Consider the following 15,860-nt stretch of genomic DNA (forward strand, 5'->3'; position numbering starts at 1 on the left):
AGAAAGATCATTATTCAACTTCCTTGGTATTGCCATCTGTAATGACCGATTGGTCGCCATCCTCCTCTTCCTCTTCTGTGAATTCATTCATCATGTGTGGCATTTCAGTAAGCTGTTCGTCTTGAGAAACTCTCAGAGGTGGATATTGTCTCATCGCAATTTCTGCACATTTGATTTCAAATACTCGACTTTCTTCAAGAAGACCCTTCAATTGGAAAAGTCCAAGTTCTCTTGCTGTTAAATTTGTTTCAGCATTCACTTTTGGAACCTTTTTGAACAGACTTGATATTTGTAAGCTTTGAATACTGCTGGCCACACTGTCTCTACGTTTCATTTCTGGTTTCTCTTTCAGCTTATTTTGGAATGCTGTTTGTTGTTGAAATCCATACTGCTCATCCATGTACTTGATATCATTAAAAAGGTCAGCAGTTTCTTGCAACAATTCATCTGAAATTAATACTTGTCCACCATGTGCAATTGCTTCAATACGTGCTGCCTTGTTTACGACATTACCAAAATAATCAAAACGTTTCATAGTCTTGTCCCATTTTGCATCTCCTTTACCAAAATGCAATCCAATTCTCACACGAACACCACTCCAATACGCTCGTTTCGTTCTCTTGTCCCATTTCTGACGACAATCCCATTGATGATACAATTCAGAAGGCCACTTTGCATTTAGTAAATCAATTTGAACTTGCATGGCCCACAACACAGCATCATGAGGACTCTTAAATGCAACGAAAAAGCTGTCACCATTAGTTTTCACTTCATAACCACGATACAACTCCAAATTCTTTCGCATAATTTGATCATGAATTTCTAATGAAGCTCTCATTGTTTTTTCGTCATGTTGCCATAACTTGGTTGAATTTTGAATATCTGTGAAAGCGCATGTAATGTATCCACTTTTTGGAGCGTGTTTGGTTCCTGAGGACTTTTTTGAACAAATAATTCCAATCATGACGAGACAACAAATTCCAATAGCTGTAAACGTGCCAGCCACAACAATACCTGCAATGGCAGCATTGGATAATAAGGGCAATATGGGTTGGAGTCCACAAGTCTCAAATGAAACCTTAAAACTCTCGTCACGTAATGGAATGGATAAGAATATGGATTTTGCTCCTTGCTACAATTACATGATTTTTGAGTTTCACAAACCGTTGAAACAGTAACAGAGGATGCATTCGTAAAGGTGGAGGTACACAAATCACCATACGGGCCAAACACATTCGTTCCCAATTCAAAAATTGATCTTTCAAAAAGTGTGTTCACAAATAATTCGTTAGTAATTGGCATATTCGCTTGTTTCATATATTGCATGACACTCACTGCCATATATCCAATTGTGAAACCCTCATAGGCAAGCATGGATGTGTTTTTGGTTGGATAATATTGAGTAAAGTATTGCAAAAAGTCACGAGCCATAAAATTGGTATTACTGGCCGAAGAATACTTGTCAAGAAAATTGGAAGTCAATAATTGCGACATGGCAGAGTTTTTGATATTTTGAGAAAATAGAGCAGTTGAGGAAATTTCTGAAGGTACTCCATAGAGAATTGCTGAATTGCTTTCAGGTAATTGATTCAAATACGAGAGTGTATCCTGAGCATCTGCCAAAATGATTACTAAATTAAAAGACAATGATGAAAAATCTTGATAGGTACTTCTTCTTTGTCGCGTATTTGTAGTTGAGAAAATTTTCTGGACACTTCCAATAGAGACACCCTCTAAACTTGTTTCAAAGAAATCAAGAACATCATTCTTATTCTGTTCCCAATAGCTTCCATTTCCATAGACAATGCTGATGGATGGTTTGCTTCCTTGTGATTTTTGTTTGATGTATCTTGCCATGGTGACCACTTCTTCGACAATCGAAGGACGAATATTCACAACAAATCTTGAATAAGGTTCTCTAAGGGCTTTTTGTGAAGATAAAGGTCCAATGAGGAGAACTCGTTTTTCCTCAAGCAGAGCTTTCAATTTTGCTTCATTATATAAAATTCGAGATCCCAAAAACCCAAATACTTTGTTTTTGTTGATCATTGAAGTTGCCTTTTCAAGCATGTCGTCTTCATCACTGTAGTATTCTGTATAAACATGCAAAGTTGTTTGTGATAAGGTGCCCTTGTCTTTGACACTCGTGAACATGGACGTGACACCATATTCAAAATCATTATCAGCATTGTCGACATTGGGCAATAATCGACCAAATATAATTGGTTGAGAAAATGATGTTTCTTTTGAGAGAGAATCAATTCCACAGTTGGCCTTATCAAAACTATGAGTTCGAGCCAAACTAAAGCTAGATGTTTGGTTGTCAAATGTGTACACATAGGAGGAACGCATGGCCAAATTACAACCAGAGTCAATGGATAACTTTTTGAGAGTGCCGAATGGAATGGTGTATTTGAGAAAATCTCCATTTGTGTACATGGTTTGCAAGATATTTGCTCCAGTGATTGGCAACGATGGAGCAATATTGTCAAGAACTTCGAAAAGGAAACTCATAGTCAAGAAACCTTCGATGGCAGCTTTGGTTTTCACTTGAGTATTGGGTTGGAAGGTGGACATAAAATTATTGTATGCTGCAACCAGTGGATGATTGGCACTCACCAATGGAAATCGTTGCACAATGTTAAATTTGAGGGTTGTGCTCGAACGGAGAGATTTCATAAATGTGGCAAGATTGTGTTCCCAAGAAATAGAATCCCAGTAAATGATACAGAGAGAAATTTCATCTCTTTTTTGAATACGAGCCACGCTGTCAATAAGAGTCTTGTAAATATCAAATGAATCTGGAATGTCTGGGATGGCAAGTAGTACTGCTTGAGGATTTGCGTGATTGGATAACGTGGCTGCAATGAGGTCAGCATTGAGATTGTCACCAATGTAGAATGAATATTCACTGTCAATTTCTAGTTTCAAGTCTCGTATCATGGATTTAAATTCTGAATATACGCCCAATCCTGATTCGCTTTTCGTGTAAACGATCGAAAATCTGGAATGGCCATTTGTATTCATTTCATAATTAAAGAAAGTTGCTAATCGCTCTCTAACCATAGTTCCTACATTAATGATATTAGGTGCATACGTTTCTCTGAATTTCATTGATCATAGGATGAGTATGGAGCTAACATAAAGGCATCTGGCAGAGTTTGTCTCATTCCAATAATAAATTGTGTAATTTCCGATAAGGGAATGTAAGATCCAATCACTCCCAATACGTTGTGATCTTTGATAAGATTTTTCACAGTGTTGATAATAGATGTCGCAGTTACATTCGTTTGAGTGACAGACAATAATTGCACGACTCTTCCTCTTATTCCTTTTTGATTGTTTTTTTCCTGAACTGCTGCCATAGCTCCAACCAGAAAGTCAATGTCATGTTGAGATCCAATATTGACATGTCCAAAAACAATAGGCTCGTGAACGTTGGATGGATCGTAAAGACATGTATAATTCGTAGAGCCACTACTGTCCCACACGGTCGGAGCACTGATTTCCACAAATGATTTATCTTCCTTTTGATACGTCTTGTAGACCGTTCTCAAACCTTGATTGCAAGAACATAAAGGTGTAAAACCAACAACTTCTCTTGGTGTTAATGGTGTGAATGAAACTCTTGGAGAAAATTTTGGTTTTGTCACAGATTCAGGAACGAGTAATTGTTGACCGAATGGATCGGTTTCCAGTACATGGACTTTTCTGGCAGATGAAGAACCTGCACATTGTGTGTAAGGCCCAACCACAGTATTGTCAATAATATAAGTTCCTGAAGAATACAATAGACTAATAAAGTTTGATCGTGTCAGATCGCCAGAAACTCTCTATTTTTCAAATGATACATCATCAATCTTCTATGTTATCCAGAACAACATACCTGTGTCAAAATATTGTATGCAAGTTTTCCAGCCATATAACCTTCAAATTCCACATAGGATGGAGTAAAATTTGGATCAATTGCTTTTTTAGCTCTCTGATACGCCAACACTGATGCATATTTGGTGTTGGTTGGTGGTGGAAGAATCTGTGTAATCATAAAACTATCTCGATAAGGCAATTGATTGGAGCCAATAAAACTACCTGTCATGAAAACAATATTTGGATCAAAGTCGGTTCGATTTTTAACGGCGTTGACAAAGGTAACAGTAGGTAAATAGGTGGACATGCAAATGATCGCTTGTGGGTTTCCTTTTTGAATGTCATTGACAGCCTTAGAGACTTCAATGGTGTTTCTTTCATAAGATCCCTAAAGTTGTATCCAATAGATGAAATTACAATTTGCCATTTTTAGAAATATCTCTCTGACACACTTACCATTGATACAAAAGAAAGTCCTAATGCTTGTAATCCCAATGATGAACCGCTCACTCCACTCAATCCAAAAGCATCATTTTGATAAAAGATTGCAATACGTCTTACTAATTTGACATTAATCAAGTAATCAACCATGCTAGAGTTTCATCTTGATAACTTGCTCGAATGTTGATAATGTTGGGTTGAAAAGGTGATCTTAAAAACAACCCTCCAGTAAAGGCACCAATGAATGGTAGTTTCGATTGTACAATCCATGGATATGCAATTTGTGAGGTTGCAGTGCCTAATGTCATTGATGAGTGACATTCCATTGATGATGACACGAGTGTCAATTAAGAAATTCAATCTTCAACCTACCCATATAACCTATTAATCCAAAAATTGTATTATTGTTAATAAGATCTATCGTATTATTTAACGTCCTTGGTGGATCATAACCGTCATCCAATGTAAAGAGCCTCAGTTTCTTTCCTCCCCAAACACCTCCTATCAAGTTGGACATGTCATTAGAATAAGCATCAACATGTCAACATACCTAGATCATTAATTTCTTTGAAAGCAGCCTGTACGCCTGTCATCATTGGATATCCCAGTCTTTGATCAAAGTTCGATATCAATCTTGATGATCATTGACACACTTACTCTTTCGTTTGTCCTGTAAGAGCTGTTGATTGACCAAACCATATTTCAGTTTCGTCGTTCCATTTCTTGTTGTAATTATTTTCATTAAATGTAAATTGTCCTTGCACCACAATATAACTGTTGTTGGTCAGCCCTAACAGAGTTACCACGAATAGTAGTACTATTAGAATGCCTCTCGTTGTTGATTTGTTGTATCGAGTGATGGATGAACAACAATACATCATCTCTTTCCGTTATTATGATGATTGTACAAAGAATCAATGTCTTTTGCTGTAGACAAGCAAGTTGACGTTTTTTTGATAAAAGCAAGGAGAGGATAGAAAAGGTAATGTAAATCTTATTTATTCAACTATTAGTCATGCGCACGTACACGCGGCGAAGAATAAATAATCCGTTTTACCAACCATCTTTCTGTTGATTTACAACAAATTTTATTTTTTTTGGAAAAGTTTCAACGTCCAACTTGGGCGCGAAAATATTTCGGGTTGTCTCTTGGTACGTCAAACAACAACAACAACAACAAAACAACTAGTTGGGAGACATGGGTTTGTGATAGATTTTTGAAGAGAAGCGATCGAAAAAAACCATGGTACAAAGTGCTTTTTAAAAAAAAAGTGAACGTTCGTTTCAAAAAGACCAACAAGAAAACGGTTAGTGCGATTTAACCTGAAGAGTTTTAAACAAAGGATCAGGTGTTTAAACATTCGTAGCTCAATTCGAAACTCTTTATGTGACACAAATTTTACATGACTTTCCATGTCTTTGTTCAAGTGGAATGTAAGATTGATGATGCCGACTTTGATTGTCGTTCTGAAACAAAAGACATCCCTTCTTGAAAAGGAACGGAATCAAAATACATCTGTCAAAAAAATAAGACAAGTTCAAGATTTTAAAACGTGTCCAACACAAACACGCACGCAAACCAAACGACCATTTACTCAATCATCACGGATGGTTCTCACAACATGTTCTTGTCCTTTGCCCAACAATTCTTCCTTCAATTTTCATCAATTCATTTAAATCGTGATCATGAATTTTCATTGAAAGGATTTGAAACCAATCGAACCATCACCAACGCAAGCGAATATTGTCATCACATCTTGTTTGATACGCCTGGTTTGAGTCGTGAAGATCCGCCACAATTTTCAAAAGGTCTTTGTCCAGACAGTAAGTGTTACTAATCATTTCAATCAACCATAACAAAAAATTACATTTAAAATAGCTTGGTCCACCTTCTACACCACTCTCTTCTTTCTCATCATTTACACCCTCTCCGTTTCTTTTGGAATCTTTGGTGTCATTTGGAAACGAAAGAATGGTTTCATCACTTCAAGAAATCCTTCACACATGATCTTGACCATGTCCATTGGATATTTATTTGCCTTGTTACTTGCATTGAGATTTCTCATTGGAAGAAAAAGTATGTAATCTTTCAATGGTCTAATCTATTTTTTAAGAAACAACTCGTTTTCCAAATGGAATTCAAAATTGGAATTCAGTTTTTCCATGTGCATTGTATACCATTACGTTTTTTACTGTTCCTGCAGCGTTGTGTTTACCAACAGTGTTGAGATTGGCACGATTGCATTTCATGTATCGGTAAGTAGAGATGTGTTCATTCAACAGCTTTACAAAATTGTGGCTTCAAGTTGAATTTATTGAAAACAAAATTATTTGATGATGCACAGTCACAAGTGACAAGTGGCAGCTCATCGCATGATCTCTGTGATAAATCTCAATCCATGAACACAGAGTTGAGATTAACCACGGAGCAACCACCTTCTCGCAAATCAACCATTGTGGATGAAATGATTTGAGAAATCATGTCGTGGAATCTCCTGAAATTTCTAAAATGTTTAAAAAGTTGAAAATTTATTCGTTTTTAGTGAGTAACAAATTCATAGTTCTTGTAAATGTCATAGTCATGACGATAACCATTGCCATATGGTTACTCTTTGGAGTTATTGAAGAAGCAATTTATAATACGAATGGAGATCCAAATAAGGAAAGAGTCATTTTGATCGAAGGAGGAATGCTTGTCTTTTCACAAGGATGTTCCATGAACATCAATACGGTGATTATTGTGGTTGTCAAGCCTTATTTTTCACCCTTATTGAAATTGTGTTTCTCATTTTAGCTCTTCTCTCCGATCGTGACACTTGGCATGTGAAAATCGAAGCCATTATTCAAATCATTCTTCAATTCATTGCAGCCATCGGTTATATTGTCGTTGGAAGAATTCAAATATTTGACACTTTGATTGATTTTCTTGTGCCCTACGCCAACTGGTTGTTTTATTACTTGTTAAGTGAATGTTTGATTTGTGTGATTTTACCGATACTATTTGCAATTGTTAAAGATGAAAGAGAAAAGAGAAGAAAAAGTATGGTATGGAGTTCAAGTACAACTTTGAACAAGAATCTACTCAACCAAAATCCATGTCTACCTAGAAAGAATTTTGAATGACAAAAAGACATTTGACATTTTACTCGATTTCGGTAAGTCAACTATCAACTTTTGAATTAATCATTGTAATATATTCTGTTTTTATTACATTCTCTCAAAAAAATTGTTTCTCAGGTAGAAGAAGTTATTGCACGGAATCCATTCTTTGTTATCAAGACATTGAAAAATTCAAACGTTCAAAAACAAAAAGATGGCATTACATATTGTAAAAACCTACTTGTCAGACTCTTCTCCATTAGAATTGAACATGCCAAAAGTCACTCAACGAGGACAAGAAATTTTGCAAGCCATGGAAGAGCATGAAAATGATTCGCATGTATTCGATTCGATTCGAGAACATTGTTTAATGGATATGAAAGATGTGTTTGAAAGACTAAAATCGAGCAATAAGGAAATTTCAAAACTCATTGAATCTTGGAAGTAGTGATCTCTCTTTCAATCATGTATGGATATTACTAAATTTATAAAATTACCAAAAATAATAACTTCCTTCGGCGTGCGCTCAAATGCATGAATTAATCCTGACAAAAAATTCATCCATACTCCATCTCAGTACTCGTATTTGAAAATTTAAAACCCTTCTTGAGTCCTTTCATTCAAAACCACACATTCAAAAAAAACAACAATTTCACACAAACTCATGAGCAACAAAATTTATGATTTCAATTCAGAAGTCTCCAAACAAGAAGGAAAATTCATTCGAAGTCCTTCCAAATTTCGAAATCAAGTCACGTCCCACACAATTCCCAATTCCGATTCGAATCGAACAAATGAACAATTCAATTCTAAATTTCCTGTCGAAGCCGATCGATACACTCTCTACCTCGCTCATGCTTGTCCTTGGTGTCATCGAACCGATCTCGTTCGAGTGTTGAAAGGTCTCGAATCAGTCATTCGTGTCATTTATGTCGATCCAATTTTGACCGATCAAGGTTGGAGATTTTCACAACCAGAAACCGATTCTGGATTGAATGCGACCTTACTTCGAGAAATTTATTTACAATCGGATCCAAATTATGAAGGAAAATGCACTGTTCCAGTCTTGTATGATCGAAAACAACATTTAATTGTTAATAATGAATCGAGTGAAATTATTCGAATGATGAATGAACAGTTTAATGAATTGGCAACACGAAATCGAGAATTGGATTTGTATCCTTTCGAATTTAGAAAAGAAATTGATCTTGTGAATTCTTGGATTTATGAGAATATTAATGATGGAGTTTACAAGTGTGGATTTGCACAAACGCAATATGCCTATGAAGAAGCGTTTCATGCACTTTTTAAGGCATTGCTAAAAGTTGAAAACATATTGTCACGACAACGATATTTAGTGGCAGGTGTGAAACATTTGACAGAAGCTGATATTCGGTTGGTAGTGACCTTGTTGAGATTTGATGCAGTGTATTATACACATTTCAAGTGTAATTTGAAAACTTTGAGATTTGGATTTCCAAATTTGCATAATTACATGAAAGATGTGTATCAATCATTTGATGGCATTTTGAAATCAACATTCCATGTTGAAAAAACAAAGCAACATTATTTTGGATCACACCGAAAGATTAATCCGTTTGGAATTGTTCCATTGGGTCCTGAATTGGATTTGGATTCACCTCCAGCGAACAGAGAATTCTCTCAAATTCATGAAACAGTTAATCATTAAATATTCAAGTATTGCCGACTATTTATAAATTCAGCATTTTCACGAACTGCTATTTTCACGATAAAAATGTCCACGATTTGAAAAATAAGAGGATTGTCAGTAGTTCATATCCTTAACAACAACAATTGCTCTAAACTTACAACTGAAAGTAAAACACAAAAACGACACACAAGATGTGCTTTAAATGCATGGTTTTGTGACCGTCTATCAATACGTTTATACTCCTTTCGGATATCAATACAGTATGTGACGGTGGCATGTACTTGTTGCTCCGTACGACGTTATTAACATCGATTACGGCGTAATCGGCATGCCTCTAATAAAATTTTCAAATAAACCACGAAAGTGTACATGATTTCTTTGTGAAAAGAACGCTTCCACTCTTTTCAAAATCACACTGATTAATAATTGCCCAGCGTAACGCAAAGGAGAAAAAAAGGCTACAGCACTGCAGGTTCCCAAGTTGTCTCCAACCTCAGTACTATGCAGCTCGACGATGCTTAACTTCTCAAATCGGACGGGATGAGGTGCATTCATCGTGATATGGCCGTAGCCATTCATTTAACTTAAATTTGTTGCTTTAATCTAGTTCCATGACAATAATGTAAATTTACTTGAATTACAGCCTGTTTACTTGAAATAGGCAGAAATTCGTTCATCTTATATTCATTCAGACCTGGATTAGCAAAGATCAACATTAATCTCTAGATGTATCATCTATTGTTAAATGCCTCTTCAATATTTGAATTCCAATTTCCGGTATGACCACAAGTCAAATAATACACGGCATACGGAGTAAATACAAACACTGGTTCCAAACCAAAATGTGCCAATGTCAGTGACACTACAAATGGTATCAATAAAGTTCCAAACCATTTTTCTTTCATCCACTGGCACACTCCCAAACATATCACAAATGCTATCAAAGGTGGCTTCCATGAACATAATAACACCAATGAAAAGCATTGAATACATAAAACGATTCCAAATGAAAATATAGTATTGGACACTTGGGATAATTTCAATGGAATCCAGTAGAGAGCAGCAAGTGGAATGGTCATGATTAAATTTCCTGTTTTGAGTATATTTCTGAATTGTTCCTCACCATTAAACATGATTAATTGTGTCCTCTCATATAAACTTGCTTGTTCCTGGTCCATCTCTGCAAAGTACAATCTTCTCTTATAAATGTAGGATGCATCATATGTAAAATACATGATCAATCGAAAAATAAAAGAAAAACACGCTGCAAATGATACCATTGTCACTGGAATATATCGAGTCTTGCTGTCCATAAATTTCTTGGAAAATAAACAATGAAAGGCCTTCCTAACATTGGGCACTAATTCACGATAATATGAAAAGATGAAAAAATCAATCGCAATCAACAGTGGTTCCAAAAAGAATGCAATGTAAAATGCATAATCCGAATAGATCGTCCAACTATAGATGGGATGATCGAGTCCAGTCTTCATGACCATCACATGGTCTTGAAATGAACAATAGATACAAAACATGACAATTAAACATCTTTGAATCCATTCAAAAAAGTAGCCTAATTTCGAATAGATGGCATCTCTCCTTCTTAAGTCTTTTCTCACTTTGATTTCATATTCCCAATAGTTCACCAACTCGTCCGTATGACAAATCATTCGATTGTAATGTCCACCATTTTTCTTGGAAAATTGCTCTATCAATTTAGGAGTAATGTTCATCATGGATGTTTCATTATTTTCTGCACTTTTTTCTAATAGAAATTGCTTCAACATTTGGCTTTTTTGCACATTCAATCCGTAAAATGATAAACATCTGTTTTCATATTTGGATGTAATTTTACAATTCCATAGTAATGGATTGGAATTGATTAATAATCTCCATTCGCTAGAAATGTGAGAGAGTACAAGTAGATCCATAGCAGATTTAACGAAAAACTTGAAAATATCTGTCAAACAATCGGATCCAATTTCCGATAGACATCTTCGATTCTCCGATCGATCATACCATTTTTCATCATGACGTAAAGTCTTTTTTCTTTGATGGCGAGTTTTCGGCTTGCTGATGGTTTGGTTCTTTTTAATCATTTTTGCAAATTGAAATTAAAAAATCTTTTCAAACGTGACAAAGTAGTGTTAATTGTATGGCCAACCTTGAATCAAAGAACAAGTCTGTTCACTCCATCAAGACAGGTTGAGTTTCAATTTAGAATTTCCTAAAAGTGAACATGCCATCCTATCCTTCCAATTTAAATTATTTTTTGATTCAATTTAGGTTTCACAAGAGAACTATCTCTCTCTCGGTAGCCTTATATCTTCGAGATAACCACGAAATGAAATCTTGTGAATGTTGATTGAGAACGGTTCTGGTCTATTGTCAGTTTCATGAACCAGCCATCAAACGTTGGCAGATGGCATTCAAAAAAACTGTTTCAATAATTCTCGCCTATTGTCCACAAGATATTTTCTTTCTCTGTAGGTCCAGCACATCACTTCGATTAAGAACCACAACGTGCAGAATACTATTTGAGCGATACTGCAAATAGAGGAACCAATTTTCCTTTTTCAGAAACTCGTCATTGTTCATACCAAGCAGATTTCAATTTTCGAAATCATACGACGAGGGTGTGTCATGCTTTGAGTTGCAAAAAATGTTTTCTTCTTCTCCCTGTGTGTCATTGGACCAAGCATCATTTCCTCATCATGATGAGACGACAACAATTTCCACTGAACAGCATTCCTTCAGCAAGGAGCATTTCGTTTCAAACCCAAAGCTTGATGTCAGTAACGTTCTGAATCCAGAACATTCCAAACAAGACGCCAATTCGTTATCCGAGTCGTTGACTTTACCAAGCAAGAGCTGGAGAAGAAGGAATTAATAGTCCTGACTCCAAAACAACATTCAAAGAACTCAACAGCAAACTCATCGAATGGCCATCCATTTCAAACTTCTTCACCCCTTTCTATTCCATCCAACGACCTAAATGATTCCTATCCCCAATACGATGACACTTGTCTGGAACATTGCAACAATTCCTTTTTCGGATCAGCCGAACATGGAATTGCCACAACCACAACTGCAATGAATTCATCTCTCCCTTCGGCTAGGAAATTACGTAATCACAATGGTAAGACACATATCATCAATATTCATATGCGACCAGATTTTGAGAGAATTCTCGAAAATGATTGCACTCTGCAATGTTTTCGAAATTTTGCCAATTCTCAACACGTGTTGGAGTCTTTGGATTGTTTGGTGGATATCAAACGCTACAAACAGATGGTGTTGAAATTATATCCTCAAATGAATTTGGAAGCTATGGGTGGACGACGATTTTCCACTCTCAGTAATCAATCATCGAATGGGAGTAGCAGTAATTATATCAATCATCATTCCACACGGCCATCTTCTCCTCATTCAACAACAACAACAACAACGGATGGAATGACCTCTCCTTCCTCCTTCAGAAATGTTATAACATCCACTCCTAATGGCTCCCAGGTTGAGAATAACATAAACTCTCCGCCGACTTCACCTTCTTCACAATCCTCTGTGATTGATTCTTGCTTTACTCCTTCGTGTGCCTCACCTAAAAGTGTCTCCAAATATGGATCTTTCAAAAAGTCGTTCTTTTCTTCTTTTTTCTCCATTAGTAAGGACTATCATCACAGTAGTGAGAGAGAATTAGAAACCATGATGGATTCTCCAAAGGAACTGCCTGAGCTTAATAACAACACTTCCTTCCAACATTCGAGTACAAACAGCAATCATCATATTAATACTAGTGACGACATGACAAACAACAAACAGGAATCCTCTAGATCCGTTTCTAGACGATCCTCTCTAAGGAAAAAACGACCTCCCATTCAACTTGAAAAGACAGATTCCCCTTCAGAGGTTGTAACGAGTGAATATTTCGGAAAACCCAATCATGATCTCAGCACATATTCAAGGCGAGACAGTATGGCAGGTGCTGCTTTGGAAACGAACCACTCTGAAGATCCAAAACCCTTCTCACTCTTTGACGACGCAACTTCCATCACGAGTTATGAAACGAGTACTTCCATGTCAGTTCGTTCTCCCTTGTCCTTTTTTCGTATTTCCAACCAGGATCATGAAAAGGAACGACAATTACAGGAAAAACTCTACTACTTTGCCTTGCAAATGGTGGAGAATTACATTAAGGATGGAGCGCCGTATGGAATTAACGTGGATGGATCAACGAAACGACACATTGAAAATCATGAGAGTCTAGCCTCCATGAATCGCTTCACGTTTGATATGGATTTTATGAGCAAGTACAATCTATTCAATCGAGTCGAGTTGCAATTATTACTCCTCATTAAAGGAGATGTATTGCCTCGATTTGCCCAATCGGAACTGTGGCAAGAATTTGTCTTGAAAAACGGCAAGCTAGCCGATGCGTGTTGTTATCCTGAGGATTTACAACGAGTGGAGCAACTCAAATACAGAAAGGCTGATTTCCTACGAGAATTCATTACGAATAAGGATTTAGAATTTAGTGAGATGGCTGCAGGAGATATGAGCTGTTTGCAACACATGCTAGGATCGGAAGACTTGAGTGTGTTTTTTAGTAAGGGTCATCAATTTGTCGACACTAATGAGGTTGGTGTTGGACCGTTCAATCTTGCAAAGGTCATTGGTTTTCTAGATTTCCCAGCTGAAGTAGTAGTGGCAGCTCAATGTTCCACATATGCCACGAAAAAGTTTCTTCCCACCACGAAATTTGATCAGACTCTAGAGGGAGTTGAGATGCCATTTCTTCCTCATGAGTATGAAGTGGTGGATTTTTCAGATGAATCCAAAAAGCATATTTATCCAAGTTGGCTAACAAAGTTTAACGTTGCATTTCCAAAACCATTTGGTATGAGAACGTGTTATGCAGCTGGTAAGTTTTAGTAGTTCCATGATCATGCAGAGACTAAAGCCATATCAACTTCTCTGGTCAACACTTTTAAAATGAAACTATTGAAGGATCTGTTTTCTTTGTCAATGGAAAGTATTTCACGATTAATAAGGCTATCTTGAACGAAGACAAGTATCCAGTTGCTACAAATATCTGAAAAAGAATGGCAAGATGGGTTCAAAAAAGACGACGAACAGCCTTTTCATTAGTGTTCATGTGACAACACCCGTTTCAAAAGACAGATGCCACAATATCCATTTGGCAGTAATGAATGCAGGAGGATTTCTCAACATTCTTGCAGCCATGCTCTACAAACAAACAGTGGGCAAAGTGAGCGCTCAAGGCCAAAGCAACACCATTCACGAAATGAACGAATTAAAGAAAGATCGGTATCAAAATATCGAAGACGGATACAACAGAGCCAAACATTTTCTTTCCCTCACGCTTCAAAGAATGGGAAAGACATTGGGAGTGGACTGTCCCTTTCCTCATTCGTTTGATCGGCTCCAACGATATGCCGATGTAAGATAATACAAAATAATTGAGTCAGTGGAATCAAAACAATAGACAAGTATCAGAGAAAGAAGGCTTTCATTGATCTAGTTCGCAACGTTCACTCGATCATTTAAGCATTGGAAACTTGCATAATCTTGTATCCCCACCAAATAGCCCACAACCAACCAATCAAGAGCCAAGACAAGAACATTTGCAAAATACCAACAATCAAAGTGGAAGTCATCTTTTCCTTCTCGGAGGTAAGGATGGCAGCAAGAATAGTACCAAAACCAGGGAACAAGAAGTTAATGATCAAGATGATCATACCCATTGACTTTTCAACTTTAGGAGTGCTATCTTCAAGGAGACCCTGTACAAGTTGTGGCACAATCAGTCCAATGTAAGCCTTTTGGAAAATATTTCACCAATACCATACGTACCATTTGTGATGATTTCGAATTGAGATATTTTTTTTGATTAAGGGAAAAATGTAAGGCTGGGTCGGTTGGCTACTGTAGACCAACCAAAAAACCGCTTTACAATAATCGTCGTCCAATAGAAATTGAGATTCCATGGCTCCTCAAGTACAAAGCGGCAAACGGTTGTCACCACTAACGCCTCTCGTCCCCTTCTCCTTATTAGATTTTTGATTTCAAATTATAAGGAAACAGAAATTAAATTCAACTTGTTCCACCATTGACTATTTATCGCTCAGTGTGTTGTATTGTCATCAATGATTCTCAAATCAGACCGGGTTCTTTAGTACGGTAACTCCAGCCTTTCACGAATGGGAGCGGTCATACCTTTTTTAATTCTTGTTTGCCTTTTTTCAAGCGTTGTTGACATTTCAAAAATTGTCTTCAGACGAGACACTCATTCTTGCTGTAATCAAAACAACAACTTTGTCAAAGAGATGATCATCCACTCAACCGCCCGAAGGATGGGCAGTCTCGTAGAGGAACCTCTTGATCGACAACACGCAACAAAGGAGCAAAACTTGACTACACGCTCGTCTTCAATGCCAAACCATCATGAAGTCGCTTCATCAAAAAATATTCTTCATCATCACAGCAGGACTTTGGAAAATACTACTTGGGCTGGAGATGTCTTTCAACATATTTTTAATGAGACCACACATCCATTGGCCTCATCATCTAACGACTTCTTAACGCATATTAATCGGAATTGGGTGTTATCAACAAATTCAACTGCAATTTTACCGTATGCCGTGGCGATTCAATTTTTAATGATGCTAATTTATAGTGCACAATATTTGAGTTGGATGTCAAGCCTAACACTTTTCAGTTCATTTGTTATTGGATTTCCAATACTTTTTAAATATAGAGC

General features: G+C 36.8%; 8 protein-coding genes across 8 annotated transcripts; 4 read left to right on the forward strand and 4 right to left on the reverse strand.

The window, feature by feature from the left end:
• Positions 1-10: 10 nt before the first annotated feature.
• On the reverse strand, positions 11-3,027 carry C9374_008339 (uncharacterized protein; the record flags this gene model as incomplete). Its single annotated transcript, XM_044698404.1, has 2 exons — positions 11-1,078; positions 1,165-3,027. 2 exons carry the CDS (start codon positions 3,025-3,027, stop codon positions 11-13), a joined length of 2,931 nt encoding a protein of 976 aa, XP_044545458.1.
• An 83-nt stretch (positions 3,028-3,110) lies between these two features.
• C9374_008340 (uncharacterized protein) lies at positions 3,111-5,372 on the reverse strand (the record flags this gene model as incomplete). The annotated part of the gene is made up of 7 exons (XM_044698406.1): positions 3,111-3,833; positions 3,887-4,255; positions 4,324-4,427; positions 4,681-4,809; positions 4,859-4,917; positions 4,966-5,098; positions 5,336-5,372. The coding sequence occupies 7 exons, from the start codon at positions 5,370-5,372 to the stop codon at positions 3,111-3,113; spliced, it is 1,554 nt and encodes a 517-aa protein (XP_044545459.1).
• Positions 5,373-5,930: 558 nt separating this feature from the next.
• On the forward strand, positions 5,931-7,102 carry C9374_008341 (uncharacterized protein; the record flags this gene model as incomplete). The annotated part of the gene is made up of 4 exons (XM_044698407.1): positions 5,931-6,132; positions 6,188-6,385; positions 6,465-6,564; positions 6,784-7,102. 4 exons carry the CDS (start codon positions 5,931-5,933, stop codon positions 7,100-7,102), a joined length of 819 nt encoding a protein of 272 aa, XP_044545460.1.
• Positions 7,103-7,621: 519 nt separating this feature from the next.
• On the forward strand, positions 7,622-7,855 carry C9374_008342 (uncharacterized protein; the record flags this gene model as incomplete). The annotated part of the gene is made up of 1 exon (XM_044698408.1): positions 7,622-7,855. The coding sequence occupies one exon, from the start codon at positions 7,622-7,624 to the stop codon at positions 7,853-7,855; it is 234 nt and encodes a 77-aa protein (XP_044545461.1).
• A 216-nt stretch (positions 7,856-8,071) lies between these two features.
• C9374_008343 (uncharacterized protein) lies at positions 8,072-9,097 on the forward strand (the record flags this gene model as incomplete). Its single annotated transcript, XM_044698409.1, has 1 exon — positions 8,072-9,097. The coding sequence occupies one exon, from the start codon at positions 8,072-8,074 to the stop codon at positions 9,095-9,097; it is 1,026 nt and encodes a 341-aa protein (XP_044545462.1).
• A 713-nt stretch (positions 9,098-9,810) lies between these two features.
• On the reverse strand, positions 9,811-11,178 carry C9374_008344 (uncharacterized protein; the record flags this gene model as incomplete). Its single annotated transcript, XM_044698410.1, has 1 exon — positions 9,811-11,178. The coding sequence occupies one exon, from the start codon at positions 11,176-11,178 to the stop codon at positions 9,811-9,813; it is 1,368 nt and encodes a 455-aa protein (XP_044545463.1).
• Positions 11,179-12,172: 994 nt separating this feature from the next.
• C9374_008345 (uncharacterized protein) lies at positions 12,173-14,549 on the forward strand (the record flags this gene model as incomplete). Its single annotated transcript, XM_044698411.1, has 2 exons — positions 12,173-14,000; positions 14,131-14,549. 2 exons carry the CDS (start codon positions 12,173-12,175, stop codon positions 14,547-14,549), a joined length of 2,247 nt encoding a protein of 748 aa, XP_044545464.1.
• A 94-nt stretch (positions 14,550-14,643) lies between these two features.
• C9374_008346 (uncharacterized protein) lies at positions 14,644-14,956 on the reverse strand (the record flags this gene model as incomplete). Its single annotated transcript, XM_044698412.1, has 2 exons — positions 14,644-14,883; positions 14,954-14,956. The coding sequence occupies 2 exons, from the start codon at positions 14,954-14,956 to the stop codon at positions 14,644-14,646; spliced, it is 243 nt and encodes an 80-aa protein (XP_044545465.1).
• Positions 14,957-15,860: the final 904 nt, after the last annotated feature.

Source organism: Naegleria lovaniensis (assembly GCF_003324165.1).
Source record: "Naegleria lovaniensis strain ATCC 30569 chromosome Unknown tig036, whole genome shotgun sequence".
In the NCBI taxonomy this organism is placed as follows: Eukaryota; Heterolobosea; class Eutetramitea; order Acrasida; family Naegleriidae; genus Naegleria; species Naegleria lovaniensis.